Source organism: Chrysemys picta, chromosome 3 (genome assembly GCF_011386835.1).
Source record: "Chrysemys picta bellii isolate R12L10 chromosome 3, ASM1138683v2, whole genome shotgun sequence".
Lineage (NCBI taxonomy): Eukaryota > Metazoa > Chordata > Testudines > Emydidae > Chrysemys > Chrysemys picta.
In genome coordinates this window covers 44139359-44158913 of record NC_088793.1, presented here as the reverse complement: position 1 = coordinate 44158913, position 19555 = coordinate 44139359, and the positions used below count along the sequence as shown (strand labels likewise).

General features: G+C 39.1%; 1 protein-coding gene across 5 annotated transcripts in view; it reads left to right on the top strand.

The window, feature by feature from the left end:
- CSMD1 (CUB and Sushi multiple domains 1) overlaps positions 1-19555 on the top strand; it is a 1932406-nt gene that overhangs the window by 1791373 nt on the left and 121478 nt on the right. For all 5 annotated transcript variants that reach the window (XM_008163737.4, XM_005289701.5, XM_065587776.1 and 2 more), the window contains one exon: positions 17210-17404. In XM_008163737.4, coding sequence (XP_008161959.2) covers positions 17210-17404 — 195 coding nt within the window. The remainder of the gene's footprint in view (positions 1-17209; positions 17405-19555) is intronic.

Here is a 19555-nt window from a genome sequence, read left to right as displayed (position 1 = left end):
GCTGCCTTCCAAGATAACTTCTGCACCTCTTCCTCTTAGAGCTGCTTTGATTTTACATTGTATGAAATTCTCGACTGAGAATAAACTACTCATAACATTTTGATTATTGAGTTATGCTGAACCTGAGGGATTCAAGCATAGACATTTTACAAAATACTGTTTTAAAGAAAGTCATTTTATGTGACTTGGGTCATAATAAGTGAACATTTATCCAATGAGATCGCATGTAGAATAGGAGTGGATTTATGTGTCACCCGGTTCTGAGGGTGCTTAATACAAGGGAGCATATAATGCCCATGTTCCTCAGTTTCTATTGGCTTCCTATGCACTATCAATTTGAGGTTCTAATTTTGCAGTGGTTTCCTACCTTCTCAGCCTAAGTGATGAACATGTTATTTTAAAAAGGTCAAGGGCAACTGTCAATTCTGTGGGACAAATTATCTGTTCTGTTACGCTTCTTTGTGCTGCTCAGAGAGCAGAAAGGGAATGGAACCTAGCCAACAAGTCTCATGCTTGAGATTCCCCTATTGCAGTGCAGACTCAAGAAGGTCTAGAGCTAAAATAGAGTTCTTATGTCTCCCTGCTCTCTATACCTGGTGCAGGTGGCATGGATGGAGAAGGACTGGAGTGTGCAGTGATCCAACTACCCTCAGCTACTGGATGGCCTTTAGGGACCATACATCAGCTAGCACAAGTTAGAACAGCCCATAGACTGAGGCAAAATATCAGGGAACTATAACTGTTAGTTCTCAGCTTCTCTTTCTCCTACTCTGACTACCCTTTGTAGCTGTTTGTGTGAGAGGTGCAATCCATTGCTAAACACTCTCCAAGGCTGAGACAGAACCAATCAAGACCTTGTCCATCTTTCCCTGGAGCTGTCACAGCCTGTAGTGAACCAGGTAATGGAGTAGTAGGCAGAGTTACTTGCTCCTCCATCCTCTGCAATGCATTAGGCAGCCAGTGGGGGTCTGCTAAACAGCTGCAGCAGGAAAAGGACAGCAGCTGCTCAGAGCACTCTGACCTCCTTTGATTTGTTCCTAGGGCTGCAGGGGAAGCACTAGGAGGCAGCTGGGGAACAATACTCCCTACCTCTTCCCGATAAAAATGCAGCTGATTCAAACAGTTCAGTTTAAAAATCACAAGATGTGGCTTAGGGATGAACTTTCAATTCATAATCAAATACAATTCATTTTTTAAAATGGTCATGCTCAATGTAGAACTTAGAAAGCAACAAATGTCTCTAGGACACAGGTGAAGCAGTACTGAGATATGATTTATAGGGTCCTCAATGGACTAGGCCCATGGTGCTATCGCAAAGGCTACCTTTCCTTCCTCCCACAAAAGCAGGCAACATTTACTTTATACAAAACAAAGAATCAAAGGAACAGAAGGCAGAGCAGCCTCAAGACTGTGAAATCTTTCCCGAGGAGGTCAGGAAGTGTCTCTAGTGTTGCCCTCTGCTGGTCATACTGTAAGACATTTTTTTTTCAACACAGCATTTTTCAAAGACATAAGGCTCTTTTTAACTTCCACAATAAATGTGAAATGTGCTTTACAAATACTTATGACTAGAGAGATTTTTAAAATAAAATCTCTGATCCATCTGAATTGATTGTGACATCTTCTTTGGTCTCTGTCTCTTTGCTGTGAAGGAAGATCCAAGAATGGAGAGCATGTCATAAATCATCAGGTGGATGAAAGATATTTCTTTTTCTGTTTCCACCTTTTAAAATTGTTTTGATATTTTATGTCCTGTTGAAGATCCTGGACTTGGGTCAGAGAAGACGGTGTTACAGACTGGCAGAGATTTCCTGCTAATCTATCCCATTCATAGGTGGTATTCTTGCTGAGAGCTGATTGCATGCATCTCATTAACACCATCCTAGAGTCCAGGCTGTGAACAATTATCCAGGAAGAATATCAGGAACCGCAATACCTGGTGTGAAGTTTTGGGCTGCAATGTGTATTATATTGATCAGGGGGTATGTTCTCAGCCCTAAACAAAGTGTGTGGATTTTAAGCAGAATCAGAAAACCACCTACTCATTGTGGTGTTGAGCGCAGTGCAATGTTTTATAAGTGAGGTATAAAGGAGGAAAGTGACTATTAGACTAAATGACTTTTCTCATACACAGTAGGAGAACTGATAGATTTAATCATTCTAAAGCAGTTTTCAGATAATCTAGATAGGAGGGAGGGTGGAGATTTGGATGCACCAACATTACCTATATATGCTGGGCAGAGGCTGGGTAGCAGATAGAATAAACATGAAGGCTAAGCATTGGAGAGACAACCAGGGCAACCTAGATCTGAGAAGCAGTCAGTTCGTGGACAAAGGAATTATTGGTAGAAATTGAAGAAACTTAAATATTCCAAAGGGGGAGCCAAAAAGAATGCTCATGCAGAATGTAGTGAGAACTCTTCAGCTCCTCCTTTTGTGTATTTTACTTGTAGAATATTCAAACAAACAAACAAAAAAATCCCACCTCTTTCCAATGACGGAGTGTGACAATGGGGAAATATGTGATCTGGCTAAACTCAGAGAAGCTGAGGGTCCCAGAGACTGTACCATGTTTATGTGGGTGAAAGGGAAAATAACCTTCCTGGTGGACTCAGATTGCATCCAAAAGTTGGTGCTACAGAGATTAGTAAAATCAACTCTTCTTTGAGCCTGAGAATCCTTCCAGTTCTCTGTGTCTCTGGATATACCTGCCCACCATAATCCCTCTAACTCAGAGTTCCACTTATTATCTTGGCCAGTTTTAATAGGGTGTGATTTTTTTCTGGGCTATAGGTATCTATCATGAGATTTGCTCCCAGCTAGAGCTGGGCAAAATTATAACAGTTTGGGAAATTTGTCTATGTACAACATATAAATTCTGGTTGATATATTGTTATGAAATTGATGTATCATAGAATGTCTCTGTGGATATGGAATCCACTATTTGCTGACAGGGCTGTAGCATATACCTACTGGATCAGGGATAATGGTCAGTCATTAGACCTTAAATACCCACCTATTCAGATGGAAACACTTTGAGACAAAAGGCTGGCTCCTACCAGGCTGGTTTACCAAGGAAAAGAGGTTAGCTGGCAACGAAGCCACCTGATGGGGTCCCTTGTTGAACCTTATCAGGAGATCATGTGACAAAGGTGGCTGGAGGCTATAAATGAGTCTCTTGGCAACTATTATAGAGAAGGAGAAAGGCAAAAGAGTTCAGAGTTTCTTTGTTCTGGATGAGAAACCATGTGCAGGAGGACAGGGATGTGAAAGGATCTTAGAGTCCACTATGGATTCTGGCTTATGCCTGAAGAACTCTTTAGACTGGTGAGGAAACTGAGGCTGGGAAATGTATATTCATTTTTTAAATTATTTTGTCTAGATCTGTGTATCTCTTATTTTAAGTAAAGAGGAATGGTGTTTTAGAATCCTGTGCAAAGTCAGTCTGTCTGTCTACTTTCACTGTCGTGTTCGCGTTCATCAAAACATCATATTTCCATTAAGGTGTGGTCAAAACTATGAAAAAGTTTGGGAAGTTTTAGGTATATGTTGAAAACTATAAATGCTGTAGCACAGTTAATAACATTAAGGCTAAATAACAGTAAACTGAATGTTTTACTTTATTTTTACAACACCCAAAATATCCTACATGCTTTACAGAAAGAATAAAAAGACCTGACAGACACTATTCAGAAAAGAGTATGAACTAATTTACTGACTTCGGTGCTATTTGTTAAAGAGAAGCATAAATATTGCATATTAACTAGCATATCTTTCTTCCAAATGACAGTAAACAAAGTTCAGAGGACATATTCAGCATGAAAAATCAAACTGATAGAAACAAGAGCACCAGCTGTTGTGTGGGGTGTTTTGGTCTCTCTCTCTCATTCTTTTTTCTTTTTTTTTCCACTTGGGAACTGAAAATACTGAGTTAATTACCATACCTGGGGATGGTTTTTATTTGTGGTAAGAAAAGTTTAAACTTGTATCTTAAAATTATAAAAGTTCACCAGATAATATCAGCTTCTACCATACAAATAAGTTTAATGTGGAGATATTAATAATACAATGGTCACACTTGGAGTTTTTTTCATTTGGAAAATTTCAGCCAATTTGAGAGAAATTCTCTGTACTTAATAAAACCAGTTCTTCTTCGAGTGATTGCTTATGTGTATTCCACAATAGGTGTGCGTGCTCGCCATGTGCACTGCTGTCGGAAGTTTTTCCCCTAGGAGAGCGCCCCTAGTGACCCCTGGAGTGGCACCTCCATGATGCGGTATAATGGGCGCTGCATGCTCCTCCCACTCTGTTCCTTTTTGCCGGCAGTTCAAGCCTCAGACCAAGAGGAAGAGAGACATTAGGCTCCAGGCCATCCTGATGGAGTCGGCATTGACCCTGACTCTGGGGTGCCACTCCGAGTCGGCAATGGGTACCAAGGTGCCGGTGCACAGTGACCCCCCGGTGCCATCTACCAGTCGGCGCTGCTCTCCATCCATGGGGCATGTCAAGAAGGCTAAGAAGAGGCCTTCTCTGCTGCGGCACCGGAGCAAGATGGGGGAAGAGGCTAGACCCATGTTGGGCAGTCTTCGGTCCCCATCAACCTCTAGGCCTCCAACTCAGGCTGAGCGGAGGAGCCCGGCCCATTCGGAGCAGGCTTTCCCAGATGTCCAGATGCCCTCCATGCCAGAGGCCCTGCAAGCGGCCCAGGACGTTATGTCCATGCCAGTACCAGGAGCACCGCCAATGTTGGCCCCGCGGTCCAGAGTCAAGCCACCGCTGGGATCTCTGCAGTCGCCCCTGACTCGATACCGGTCACGGTTGAGGGATTGTTCCTGATGCCATTCGCCACTCAGCATCCATCCCGTACATAGTCCACGCAGGTCGCTGTCGACCCCCACCAGGTTGTCTGGCTGGGTTCCGTCTGACAGAGACTCCAGGCACCGCTCCGCCTTGAGGAGCTGACATTGATGGGACTGAGGCAGATGCCACTGAAGGTCCTCGTCTCAGAGGGGCTATCATAGCCAATCACGACACGAACATCAACGCCGTTCCTATTCGTCGTCTCGCTCCAGGACCCCACCACAGCACCGTTCCTGCAGCCCCAGGCGTCAATCGCTGGCACATCGCTGGCGCGGATCTGCCTGCCAGAGCCGATTGCAGAGCAGCTGCTGCCCGCGGTACCGTTCCTCCATGTCGGGATCACGGTCTCATGGTCGGCACTGCTCCCAGCACCACCACTCCTCCCGGTCTAGGAACAGCAGCAGGTCGTACGTCAGCCCGGCCTCCCTTCGTAGTCGTCCATTGATGGGTCAGGCCAGCCAGGCCAAACAGCCTGCTCCACTGGTGCCACTTTCCTGTGAGTGTCTCCATGTAAACGAACCCTAAGACTGAAAAAAGCAAAAACAAAAACACCACAAATTTGGGAAACCTTTTATTCTTTATAATAGCTTTTGTCAACTCGATTTTAAATTGTCTGCCACCATGGAACAAATCCTGATTCTTGCTCTGACAAGCTACAAAGGAAAATATTGAATGAAATCTCACTTCTTCTCAGCACATGCGCAATGTGCCTCAGGTGACGTGACCAGGTTTCATCACCAGATTGGGTCGGCTTTTTGGATCATTAGGATCATTAGCTTCCCCAGCCCAGTTCGGTTAGTGATGGGGAGCGCGACATGTACACTGATCTATGCCCCCCAAATCTCACTCAGTTACATTGAATGAGACAATCTCTCCCTCCTGCTATATTGAAATATTAGCAAATATGGCATTTGCATTATGTTTTATTTATAACTGATTAGTAAAAATGATTGCTAATGACTAAAGGAAAACTTTGATTAGTACTTTTTTTTTGTAGTATCTCAAAACACCTCACAATCTTTAATATATTTAGCCTCACAACTCCTCTGTGAGGTAAGGAAGTAATACAATCCTCAGTTTGACAGATGGAGAGTTGAAGCATAGAGGGACCACGTAACTTATCTTAAGTCACACCAAGGAGGAAGTCTTTCATGCAACACAGAATTGAACCCAGATCTTCTGAATTGTAGGCTGTCACCATAACCACTGGGCTAGTCGTCTTCTCCTGTTGGGGCCTGCTATCTCTGTGGACTATTAAATAATAATTCAGCATATAAAATGTATAACCTCTGACTCCTTTCTGCCAACTCAGATTATTTTTCCATTGATATAGGCTCCCCAGGTTTTCTCTTAAGGCAGTCTCTCAGTAAATGTTCAAATACCTTTGAAAATGTTAGTTTTTATTATTTGCTGAAGCCTCAGTTACTGAGACTGCAAAGAGAGGAAATGATAATTATGTAGGCTTGACAGTTTCATTTATTTTTCAGCACAAAAGAAAAAAGTGCTGATATGAACATTTATATTGATGTAAGACATATTGTGATGACATTTTAGGAGTCCTTAATACATATGTCTGGGTTTATTGATTGATTGATTTTATTGTTTTGTTTTATTTTACTGCAAACCAGACATTTCCAAGTTTGAAGAAATTGCCCCAAGGCTTCCAATAACAGGCAATTCAAATTTTGAACACGGATATCAATTAGATTAAGAGGTGGTGTACAATAATACTGATGTGCAGATTTCTGCCAAGGAAATAGTTTTACAATCTGACTGAAAATTTGTGTAGCGACCACTAAAGTCATAAAATAGCATATCCTGAAGAATGGACATTTCTATAGCTAGGTGTTATAAAAACATTGCATTCTTCATATGTACAGTAGATCTTCTACAATGTATCTAGATTTCATATTCATATAGATTGTCTTCCTTAATACACAAATATACACCCCTTAAACTCAATAGGAGTTGACAATATATAAACCCTAAAAGGTTATGCTCATCATTTCACAGGATTGAGCCCTTTATGCTTTGTTATATGCTCTGGAAATAGTTATATCAAGAGTTAAAAGTTACATCAAGAGTTCAATTTCCTCTGCTTAACAAATTACAGGTGAATTAAATATAATACTGTCTGGTTAAATCATTAACTTCAGCAAAGAATAGCATCCACAAATATCTAAATTGTATTGACTTCTGATTCATTGATCACAAATAAAAGTTACGCTATACTGAAGTTAGATAATTTAATAATCTTTTGGCTGCATCAGTCCCTGAATTGTGTAGTCCTTATTCATGAAAAAATATTCAAGGGTTATTGCTGGATGGGAACCAGTTTCTGTTTTGTGTTAAATTCCATAGTTTTTTTTTTTAGGGGGGGGAGGAGGGGTTCCATTCCAAAACAGAACAAATCACGCATTTTCAAAATTTCCCATGAAACAAAAATTCTGATTTTGTTGGTTTTGGGTTGATCGAATTGGAATGAAACATTTAAATTTTATCTCCCCAAAATGTTTTGATAATATAAAATAAAACATTTTTAAATGAAAAGTTGTTTTGGGGGAAAAAGGGCAAAACATTCTGTTTAACACATGTTTAATTGGAACACTCTGACATGATCAAAATATTTCATGACGTGGTTTTTTTTTTTCAAATTGAAAATTTCTTGAAATTCGGACATAACATATTCAACAAATCAGTATTTCCCCATGGGAGTACATTCTGTTGGAAAATTTGTGACCAGCTCTATCTAGGTCCCAGTATTTTTAATTGTGTATAATATAATTTGTCCCTCTGAATGAGATCTCACGGGATTGGGCCCTAAGTATCTGAGATCTGTATGTTAAAGCAAAGATGAATATCACAAAACTGATGAAAGAATAAACATGATCTTAAAGCTTTTTCCTTTGATCCTAAAGCACACTCTTCTGCCAGTGCAGAGTCCTATTAAAGTGTGTGCAACTGTGCAGGTAGAAAAGTGTGCAGGTTGCAGGGATCAGACAGATTATTTTGCAAGTTTGGGGTCTAAACTGTGATCATTTCAGGCCATAAAGAATTATACAGATGGTAATGAATGTATAGCACAAACAAGTACATTACTGAATACACATGTACCTGGGAAATAGGTCAAATTATGTACTGTTACTGTTATGCTCCCTTTCCTGCCCCTCAGTTCCTCAGTTTAACTCTTTACTGAAGTCCCTTAGGAACTTTCCAGAAAAGCATTTTGCAGAGTGAAACCAGGAAGCACTGCATTTAAACCTTGAGTTTAAATCTTATTAACAGCAGAGCTGAGTGAATAATTGATTTTTTTGGTTTGAGAGCTCAAACCAAAAAATCTGACAAAAATTATTTCAGTTGAAACTGAAACCGAATGTGTTTGGTTTGCTCACCAAAATGGAAAACCCGAAAAAAATTCATTTCAGAAATCACCATATGGTGTTTGTGAAATTAAGTATGCTTCCTGGGATTGACAGCAGGCCCAAAGGTCTGGAGTTCTGCTGTCACCAGCCCTAGGGATTCCACATATTGGGGCTGTCCTAGTGCCACAGATCCTGGGAGCTCATCCCAGGATCTCTATGGCAGTAAGACTGGAAGAGCCCAGGCTCAAATCATGATTCTCGGGGCTTCCAGGCTCCCTGAGAGATTGCCATCAGTTAGATATAGGGCTCCTAGGACATCCAGGATCCCTGCCATGGAGCTGAGCGTCCAGAAATTTCGAGGTCCTTGGCCGCAGCTGTATCAAATATACTTCATTTCCCCCTACACTATATATCACTAATGGATAAAGATTGGAAGAATGTTTTTAGGCAAATGTTGCAGATCTTGAGCCCCAATCTTGGCACCAGCCATATCCCCCTTTGCTTCTTTCTTCTGTTTTCCAGCAGAATCTAAACTTATCAGCGACCCTGTTTATAACATCTCCCACCTTGACCCTGTGCAGAAGACATACTGAGACACGTAGAATGATGATTTCAAAAATGGCTTTAAACAGCCACTAGCTACCATCTCTAATGGGTGTTTTTTCTTTTGGAGCTTGTAGCTGTCTCCCCAGTCCTGTGGGTGGTTGGTTTTTTTTTGTAAACAGTATTGATGCCAACCTTTCTGCATATCAGAATGGCTGTCTACACTTTACAGCCCTCTCTCAGTAGCAATCAAGCCTCATATTATGAACTGTATTGAGGGCACCAAAGCATACTTGGAACTTAAGTGTTATTTCACTTTTGTTATAAACACTCTGGGGGATGTCTGTCATAGCCCTCTTTAAGACTGGAATGAAATAGAAGGTGTGAAATGTCCCATGACATGTCAAGAATAGAAAATTGGATGGTACTGCATGATAACAGCAAGCTACAGAAATTGTAAACTGGCATCAGATCTGGCATGAACCAGTGCGAAATGTAATTATGCATTATCTTCTGGAATATAGGGGAGATTGCTGTGAGGAATACATGGTTTCAGCTTTAGTGAGTCAAAAAAGAACTATTCATAAGAATATAAGAAAGGCCGTACTGGGTCAGACCAAAGTCCATCTAGCCCAGTATCCTGTCTGCCGACAGTCTCCAATGCCAGGTGTCCCAGAGGGAATGAACAGAACAGGTAATCATAAAGTGATCCATCCCCTGTTGCCCATTCCCAGCTTCTGGCAAACAGAGGCTAGGGACACCATCCCTGCCCATCTTGGCTAATAGCCACTGATGGATCTATCCTCCATGAACGTATCTAGTTCTTTTTTGAACCCTGTTATAATCTTGGCCTTCACAACATCCTCTGGCAAGGAATTCCACAGGTTGACTGTGTCTTGTGTGAAAAAATACTCCCTTCTGTTTGTGTTAAACCTGCTGCCTATTAATTTCATTTGGTGGTCCCTAGTTCTTGTGTTATGACTTTTTTGACTGCCACTGCACATTGAGTGAATATTTTCAGAGAACTATCCACAATGACTCCAGGATCTCTTTCTTGAGTAGTAACTGCTAATTTAGACCCCATCATTTTATATGTATAGTTGGGATTATGTTTTCCAATGTTCATTACTTTGCATTTATCAAAATTGAATTTCATCTGCCATTTTGTTGCCCAGTCACCCAGTTTTGAGAGATCCTTTTGTAGCTCTTCTCAGTCAGCCTGGGACTTAACTATCTTGAATAGTTTTGTATCATCTTCAAATTTTGCCCCCTCATTGTTTACCCCTTTCCCCCAGATAATTTATGAATATGTTAAATAGGACTGGGCCCAATACAGACCCCTGGGGGACACCACTATTTACCTCTCTCCATTCTGAAAACTGACTATTTATTCCTACCATTTATTCAAAGTACACACTATTGTATTATTGTAATGACTGGGAAAAAGTATTCCATTTCCCCCCTAAAAAACTAAAGAATGAGAGGAGTCATTTGCATTCAAATATAAATTTATTTTCTTTAATCTTTTAGGAAAGTGGAATATATATCTTCAGCATTTCACCAGGGCATCATATTTCTCATATGAGATATGTGATGGGGATGAATTTCTCCAATTACATTTTTTACAATCCAAACTTCAAATGGTTTTCCCATTAATACTTTGTCACTTGCAGATATTATTTAATTATATTTCAGGAAAAAGGGCACATGCCTGGTCCAGCTAAGCTCTGGTTGGCACAGAACCCATGTTCTGCTTTAGTTCCCAACATAATTTAGAGCAGACTACTTCAGGCTGCTACCAAATCCCCTCATAACCCAGAATGCTCTGAGGGCTTCCCTAAATTTTGTAAGCTAGAACATCTCCATTGGCTAAGGGTCTCCAGCTCACAGTACATTCTGGCAGTGATTCCTTCCAGCTATGGCCTGTCCAGGAGTATTCTCTACACTTGTTAGGGGATGTGTAATGGCATACAGCCAGTTGTACCCACCCCAAGGCAATCCTCATCTGTCCTTTTAAAGAGGCAGTTCTCCATCATCTTTGTATTGTTAAAGCAACATAAAGGGGCATGAAAAAGGAAAGGATCTGGTCCAAGAAGTTTTTAAAATGAGGTTCTTAACTCCCTAGAAAACTGCAGAGTGTAATTTTAAAATCTTATGAAAATGATAAATAGCACAGTTATCATAGTTTAGAACTTTACTGGCTGCTTACTGCACAAAATTGCAAATATTCATTCCACTGAAATGAATAGAAATGTCGTCTTTTTCTTCCATGGGAGCAGGCTGCCCTAAGACTGCTTTAACAAGGTGCAAAGAGAACAGCTATGCACGGAGTAGCACCAGGATCAGGGGAGTGCAAAGACAGCTTTAAACTTTGTGCACCATCCCCAACTTGCACTCTATTTTTGGACCCACACTCAAGGATCTGACCAAAAATATTGTGTCATGAAATGACATTGTGCCACAAAATAATCAACATCACATTTTATGATATTTCACTGTGATGTTTCTCTTGAGAAGATGTCAATAAACTAAAACTGCTGAGTTGTTGAAACTTCTGGGTCACAACTCAGACATCATGGTACAATGTCAGGATGTCACAGTACACTTATTCGCAAGCTCTCTGGAACTACAATAGATTGAAAAGTGTCTTACTAACTCTCCAAGGTTAAGTACCGTTGCTTTATACAATATATCATCAGAAAGCTATGGCCTTTAATATTTATCTAATACATATTATATTATAAAGAGTATATGTGATTGTTGATATTATATCTATTTATGTAGATAAATATAAATACAATCAAGTGTATTACTCCATTAAAATAAAATGTTAAACTCAGTCCCTATTTGCTTTTCCTTTCATGGTTGCTTCCCATGACGATGGATATGGAAAGATAACCTAGTTTGTAATATACCAGAATTTTAAAGATTACTTGAAAAAAAAATAGACCTTGTAGATAAATAATGTTATTGTTCTTTTTCATGGTTTCTTTGTTCTTGTTCTTTAATATTTAAGAACAACTCCTCCAAGTCTGCATGCTCATTTCTCATTTCAAACATTTTAAGCAGCAGTTTGGGCCAAACTGATAACTTTACACAAATCTACATACTACAGATTTCTTTTTGAAGCCTGCTTGATAGTTCTAGAATTCTAAGCTAATATGATGGTTTAGACAGTAGTGGCTACTGCTCTCATGTGATACATGTGTAGCAATTTATTCTGGAAGAAACATCATTTCTATTTTTCATTATCTTTCTGAACAATAATTTAATTGAATGAATTGCTGCCCTGAGGCACAAATAAGATCTAAAATAAAGCATCTATTGTATTATAAATGACAAAAAAACTGTTAATGTAGTTAGATGATGCATTGTCATTGTATTGGCATTTTGTTAATCAAGGACAATGCATGGTAAGCTGCACTTTCCATTTCTTTTAATCAGAGGAAACTAATTACAGGGATAGCAGCCAAGTATCTCATACCATTAGACTTGCACAGAATAATAATAATAATAATAATAATATAATATCTAGCTCTTATAACTAGTGATTTTTCTCATTATACACTCAGTGCATTTATCAAAATTATTTCTTGAAAAAGTAATGAAAATGCATACAGGCATATAGGTTACTGCTTAGAGCACCCACTATGTGTAAGGGAACACTGGCATAGAACTTGGAATACTCTTGTCACTTATGTCAAGGCAAGCAATGGCTGACAGCCATCAAAAGAACTCAACTGAAAAGGAAAAATCAGTCTGCCATGAAGATCTCAAAGGGCCAGATTGTGATTGTTGCACAGGATGAAAGGCGGGAACAAGAAATTATCAAGGGCTATTCATAGTTACAAACCCTTTGCAGAAGGGTGTTCAGGAGTTGTGCTTTCTCAAAGCAGGTGGGAAGGAGGGGAACTCTGCTTCCCCTCTGCAGCAGTGTCAGAAGAGATTATATTCTCCAAACTCCCACCACTCCAGACATGAGTCAAAACCTTAACGATCCAAAATGAGGTGCATTGGGGAGTGCATTTTGATGGATGTGACTCTTGAGCCTTTGTTCCTTATAGACTTTAGATTCCCAATGGTCAAATGTGGCTTCTTTGAAAAACAAAAAATATTTAGGGGTCTTTACAGCTGCCAATAGGAACCCTGTTCCAACTAATGGAAATGATGAAGGTACATCTGGGATTGAAGGCATCAGGAATGCATCTGGAACTTGTGCTGAAAATCCATGTCACACAATATGAGTAAATAGTTTAATTAAGCCATGGCAAAGTTAAATAACTTAGAAGTGGATTTGTTATAAGGCCTTAAAGATAGCAAAATTGCTTTATAGGGGAAATATGCAAATTAAGCTCTTTAGACAAACTAGTTTATACTATTTCTAGTGCTTCCTAAAGAGGAGATTAAATCAATAACCTTATTAAAATACAGGTTTGTAAATATCTTATTTTAAAAACCTAACTGAAGACCACAAAGTTGAAAACAAATCAAGTCCCCAGTCCTTCCAAACCTGTGAGCGTGCATAATTTATGCATTGTGAGTCGTCCCATTAACTTCAGTGGAACTACTAACATTATATAAAATTAAGCACATATATAAATCTTGGAAGGATTGGGGGCCTAATACAGCTAAAGCAGCATGATTAATGTCCTTTTTAAAGATTCCAGAAATATGCTGGTTTTGCAGCCAGGGCCGGCTCTGGCTTTTTTGCCGAACCAGGCAAAAAAGCCTCCCACCGCCTCCCGCCCCCGGCGGGGAGCGCGGCAGGGGGCGGGGGGCCGAGCCCGGCCGCGGCCCCGCTCTCCCCGGCCGGCCAGAGCGCCGCGGGGAGGGCGGTGAGCCCGGGTGGGGTCCTGATCTCCCCGACTGGCCGGAGCGCCGGGAGGAGGGCGGCGAGCCCGGCCGTGACCCCGCTCTCCCTGTGTGAGCGCCACCCCCCTCCAGGTGCCGCCCCAAGCACATGCTTGGAGGGCTGGTGCCTGGAGCCAGCCCTGTTTGCAGCTCAATTTGGTATACTACTACTTTTTTTGTCAGTATCACCTTATGTGCAGGGGTGAGTATTTAGAGACAAACATATTTTATAATGTTATGGTAGCTCCATTTCTCAGTGCTTTTTTATGGTGGTTATAGTTCAAAATGATTTCCCTGCATTTGTGTGTATACATGGATATTAGTATATGTAGATGAAATCATTTTGCTGAAATGACACCTAATCTTACTTTTAGATATGTAATTACATTTACTGAACTAGACTTAGTAACAAGCAGTGCTTACTCACACATTACTTCATAAAAACAAATCAACGTTGAAAGAAGACAGCTGCTTCTTTACATCTGGCTGAAGTTGAAATAATCTCTGATGCAAATAGTTTCATCTGTGTAAATGACTAATGTCTGTAGTCTCTGTACTTCACAAAGGGAAGACTGAGAAGTCTAATTCATTATGGCACTACCCAGAAAACCTGGGTGAGTTAAATAAAGCAACTGTTAGTTTATTTTTTATCTCCTGAATGAAGTGGAAACTAATGAATCGGAATCATTCACTGTAAAATTAAAAACTACAATACCTCAAGCAGCATTTTAGAGTCAGTTGCACTTACATATAGCCATGAATTAGAGAGAGCGTATCTTGTACTCTGGCAATAACATATTTGGTTTCATGTGGCAAAATGTAAAAGTGATGTAGAAAAGTATGTTTGCTGTTAGAATGGAGGTGAGTTTTGTATATCTGAACTGTCAACAAAGTGCCCTATTAAAATCTGTCAGATTAAGAGAAATTATTTTGGGAGCACATTTCCATAAGGTTGAAATAGGTGAACCTCTTATCTCTAAAATGGTTTAAAATATCCCCTGTGGTTGAGCTTGAATCTCTTTACTGGGGATGATTAAGTTAAATAATAGGCTCCCTTTCATCTTTGAAAGAACCGTATTTCTCTCTAAAACCTTTACTTGAAAGAGGCAGTGATGAAAATTAGGCTTATGGTAGATCTAGAAAGTTACAGAATAATTATTTAAAATCATGTATATCATATGATAGACCTACATGATTTTATATTGAAGAGTTAAACTTTTGGTCATTTAATAATTTATTTATCATTTACTAATAAGCAAATAACCACTTTTTCTCAGCATCTGATTTTTGTATCTGGAAACACCTTGAGCTGCTGTGAGACAAACAAAAAAAAATTACTAGCAGCTAAAATGGTGTTAGCAAATAGGAAGTGATCACCTAAACTGAGCAACTGCTTCCAAAAATGTGAAATACTGTAATGGGGGCAGGGAACCATAACTTATCTCAAAATATGGACGCTTCAACTTTACTGTACAACTTGGTAACCACATTTAGATTAAACTGAAAAAGATCTGGGATATCTACATGTCATCACTGTTTGGAAGTATAGCCTCATATTTGCCAATCACATACCCTTTGGGTAATTGTCCCAGCTCAGAAACTATTGCATCTTTCCCACATAGGCCTCCAGCAGTGTCAGTTCTGTATTTTGTAATGATTGAGTCTATACCATGGGTGCATGAAGTACTGGAAAAGACATACTTATAATCACGAATTACTAAAATATTCTAAATAGTTAAAAATAAGTACAAACTAGAGGAAATTTAAATTTTAAAAATGCATTATTTTTAATCACAGTCCAGGAATTTCACTAACCCTCTTCTCTTTCTCTCATTGTTTCTATGCACCAAACACTTCAGGGCTAAATTCCCATTTGCACTAAGACTACTTTACATCACTCTGGCAATGGAAAGTAGCCTAAAAGTGGGAGTAAATGTAATTTATAAGCACTTTATAGCTCATTAACACTGTCAGGGTGGAGTAAAGCAGCCTTAGTTTAAATAAGAATCAGACACTTTTATGTTTAGTTACCTTTTTATTTTTTTAGCACAATTTTTGGTTTCTTACATATACTGTATTTGTTTCAGATCCTTATGGCCTTTATATGAACTAGTAGTAGTAATGCAATGGCCTAAGTGGATTTTGTAGATGATCAGATATTATGATTGCTAAAACAGGACCTTTGGCATGTATCTTAATTTCTATGACCAGATTCAAAAGCAAGATTTATGTATTTTGCATTGTTTTCTTAGCTGTATTTCATTTTTTTTTTTTTTTTTATTGGGACGGGGGGTCAGGAGGATAAATGTTTCTTTTCAAAAATGTTGGTGGCTATTGCCTTTTCCTATAGTCACAGTGTGACAAGGGCACTCACTAGTAAGTTTGAATCCTATTTTTCTATAGTAATGTAATTTTAAAATTCAGAATATAGGATATTGAATTTATGAGAGTTTCTTCTCTTTTCTTTAAGATCTGTACATATTCCCAAATATTTTAATAAAATTAAATCAGATTAAAATGTAATCAACTTTTATATTTAGGACACATTTATTTTTTGAATGATGTTCATACCAACCAAATAAATATTCTGTGAACTTTATCTTTGAACTTTAATAAATAAAGTCAACAGCAGGCTTGAGAAATTATCTCCAACTACACTACAAAATGCATGGTTCCTATGACAGTTCACACAAAATTCAGTTATAACTTGCATGAGTATCATGAAAAACGTAACACTGATATTCTCCATTACTGACAGTAAGTACACTATCTTCCCAAACTTGGAATGCGAGAAGCTGCAGTACTGACATCACTGTGGTGTGTCAAATGTTGATTTTTTTTTTTAATGGCAACTGCTCCAATTTGTAATGTCATAATTGCTACGGTGTACTTACAGTACATCAATTTCCAGGTAATTAGGATTGAATATTTAACTCTCTTCACTACAGTCTGTTTATAGAATGCACCTGAAATAATCCAGTTAGAACCCAGTAAATGTCATGTGCAGTGAAATGAAACATTTTTTTAAAATGTTACATTTATCAGACATTGTTGATACAACTGGACTGTCTTTTGCATTAGCTAACAAAAGGCTATATCCTGAGACGATTCCCCATTGACTATTAAGTACTTCATCATTGTCTGCGATTCCTTATATACCCACTGTAGTCTATAGTTTGATTTTTTCCGTTAACCATGATTTGAGGACTTCAATGGCTCAGACACAGGTTTGATACAGCAGTGGGTGGGTGAGATTCTGTAGCCTGCATTGTGCAGGAGGTCAGACTAGATGATCATAATGGTCCCTTCTGACCTTAAAGTCTATGATTCTATGATTAATTAAATTTAAATAGATCATCTTTATCTTAGAAAATGTAACTGTATATAACTATATAATTGTTCTATTGTATCTAAATTGCAATGTACTACAAACTACTAAAATCTCTTCGTATTGTGCTGGAACTTGTATTTTTAAAATGTTCACAGCATGCTTCATTTCACATGGAAAGCCTCCTGTCAATAAGACCATGAGTCATTTTTTGTGAAGTAATGTGAGGGAAAAGTGCTAATATACAAATTTCCATTCTTCACAGCTGCAACTTGCCTCAGCATTGAGACTCTGCTCTCGGAGCATGTCATCTGGAGACTGATATCTGGGTCATTGAATGAGTATGGAGGTCAAGTAATGCTGAGCTGCAGTCCTGGCTATTATTTAGGGGGTCAAAGACTCATACAGTGCAGATCTAATGGAACATGGAGTGGAGGTGATGAAAGGCATAGCTGTAAGGGTAAGGAACTTTCTTGTTTACCAAATATCATGCTTTTTGATAGTTTATTTGTATTTGTAGTGTTTTTTATTTACTCCATTTCTGTAATAACTGTAGATGAGACTATTTTGTTTTCCTGACATTCCTGCTGATAAACTGAAAGCAAATAAATAAGATTGACTACCACTGGTTGAAATCAACTGATGCAAACTGAGAATTTCTTGAATAACACATTTGTTTACGCTGTTCAGTATTTTAGAAATGAGATGTAATTTGTTTGTAAATCAACACTCTCAAAGCAAGGTGCAACATATATATATATATTTACAAAAGTCAAAGATATATTGTCATAGTAGCTATATAGTTGATCCTTTAAGTGGATGATGACCCATGTTTGACTCATGGGTTCATTCGGGAGTTAGGATCTGGGGAAACATTGCATGTACTGTTTACAGAATAGTTGAGGATATTGTTGTTACTTAAGTAATTTCTGAAAGGGAATATGTTTACATTGTTTTGCTTTATGCTGTTGAATAAAGTCTGAGGATTGGGTCCATTTCATACATTCATTACAACACATTTTTATATAATACCTTTCATACAAAAATACCACAAAAAGCTTTACTGCTAATGATAATCTATACAAGCAAATACAGATATAATATGTAGGTTAAACTAATCGGATAGAGAAGACCTGTACATAAAGGCCAGGCATGGATGAAGAAGAATACAAAAGCGAAGTTACAGAGAGTGACTGAGTATGGGGAAGCTAGGAGAAGCAGGATGTGATATTCAATTACCATGAGGGTTAGGAGTCAGAAACCTGGTTGAAGCAAGGAGGCTGTTTAAAAAGATGGGGAAGCATATAGCAAGGGTTTCCTGTGCAGTGTGAAGAAACATAGAGGGAGGAGAAAAGAATCTGTTAGTCAACTATCTCGGGGAATGGACAATAATTCTGTAGTACATGACATTTATACCAAGTAATTCTGTAGCAATTTAAATGTTCAGGTTTTTGTACAATGCTAATTAACTTATTGTCACAGCGACTCTGCAAGGTATGTATGTATTAATATCCCTTTTACATATGGGGAAACTCTCCCACATTCAAGATCTGCTTTGTGTGGTGGGTGTGTGGGGGTGGGGAGAAGTAGGGAAGGGTGTGTATGTGTCCAGGATCTAATTATGGTTCCCTGTTTCTGTGGATTGTGCTGGTCCTGACTCCAAAACCTACATAATTTAGAGCATCCTATGGGTCTCTCTGGGACCCATATACCAGCCAAGGTTTGGCGGAAGAGAGCTCTGCTACCCCATTAGCTTCACACCATCCTGTTCCCTGTGTTGAGGTCGGAGGGAGAGGTAGTACATCTGCCCTCAATCCTGTACTCCACCTGTAGACCACACAGTCTTTCAGAATCAGTTTTGTACTTTATTCTGAAAAGTATATTAATCCAAGGAAGATTTTTTTTAGAATGAGCTAATCTTCCCTCATACGCAAATTGAACAAAGGAGAATCCCTGTGGAACCTGTATGTAAAATAATTCTTGGAGTAGAAGATCTATTGCTCAATGACAGATTTCTCAGAAATAAATAAACAGAGCCACTCTAAACTATATACCCCTGCTAGAGCCTGCAGAAATGTCAATAATGCCTTGTGTCCTGTGTTGTTGTAGCCATGTCGGTCCCAGGATATTAGAGAAACAAGGTGGATGAGGTAATATCTTTTTATTGGGTAAACTTCTGTTGGTGAGAGAAACAAGCTTTCAAGCTTACACAGAGCTCTTCTTTAGGTCTGGGAAACTTACTCAGAGTATCACAGCTAAATACAGGATGGAACAGATTATTTAGCATAAGTAGTTAATACATATTTCTCTGGACCATTCATGGTGAAGTGGCCAGGTAAACACCTCTCCAGTCATAGAAAGGAAAGGAAGAGGGAGAGGAGCAGTTGCGGTGTGTGTGTGTGTGGGGGGGGGGGAATGGGGATGGGGTTAGTGGGTTATAGATTGTTGTAATAAGCCATACATCCAGTGTCTCTATTCAGTCCTTGTTTTTTTGTGTCTAACAAAGTTATGAATTTAAGCTCCCAGGCTGGTCTTTTGAAAGTGTGCAGGATTTCTTTGAGGATGAGGACTGATAGGTCATATATAGAGTGATCACTTTGTGAGAAGTGTT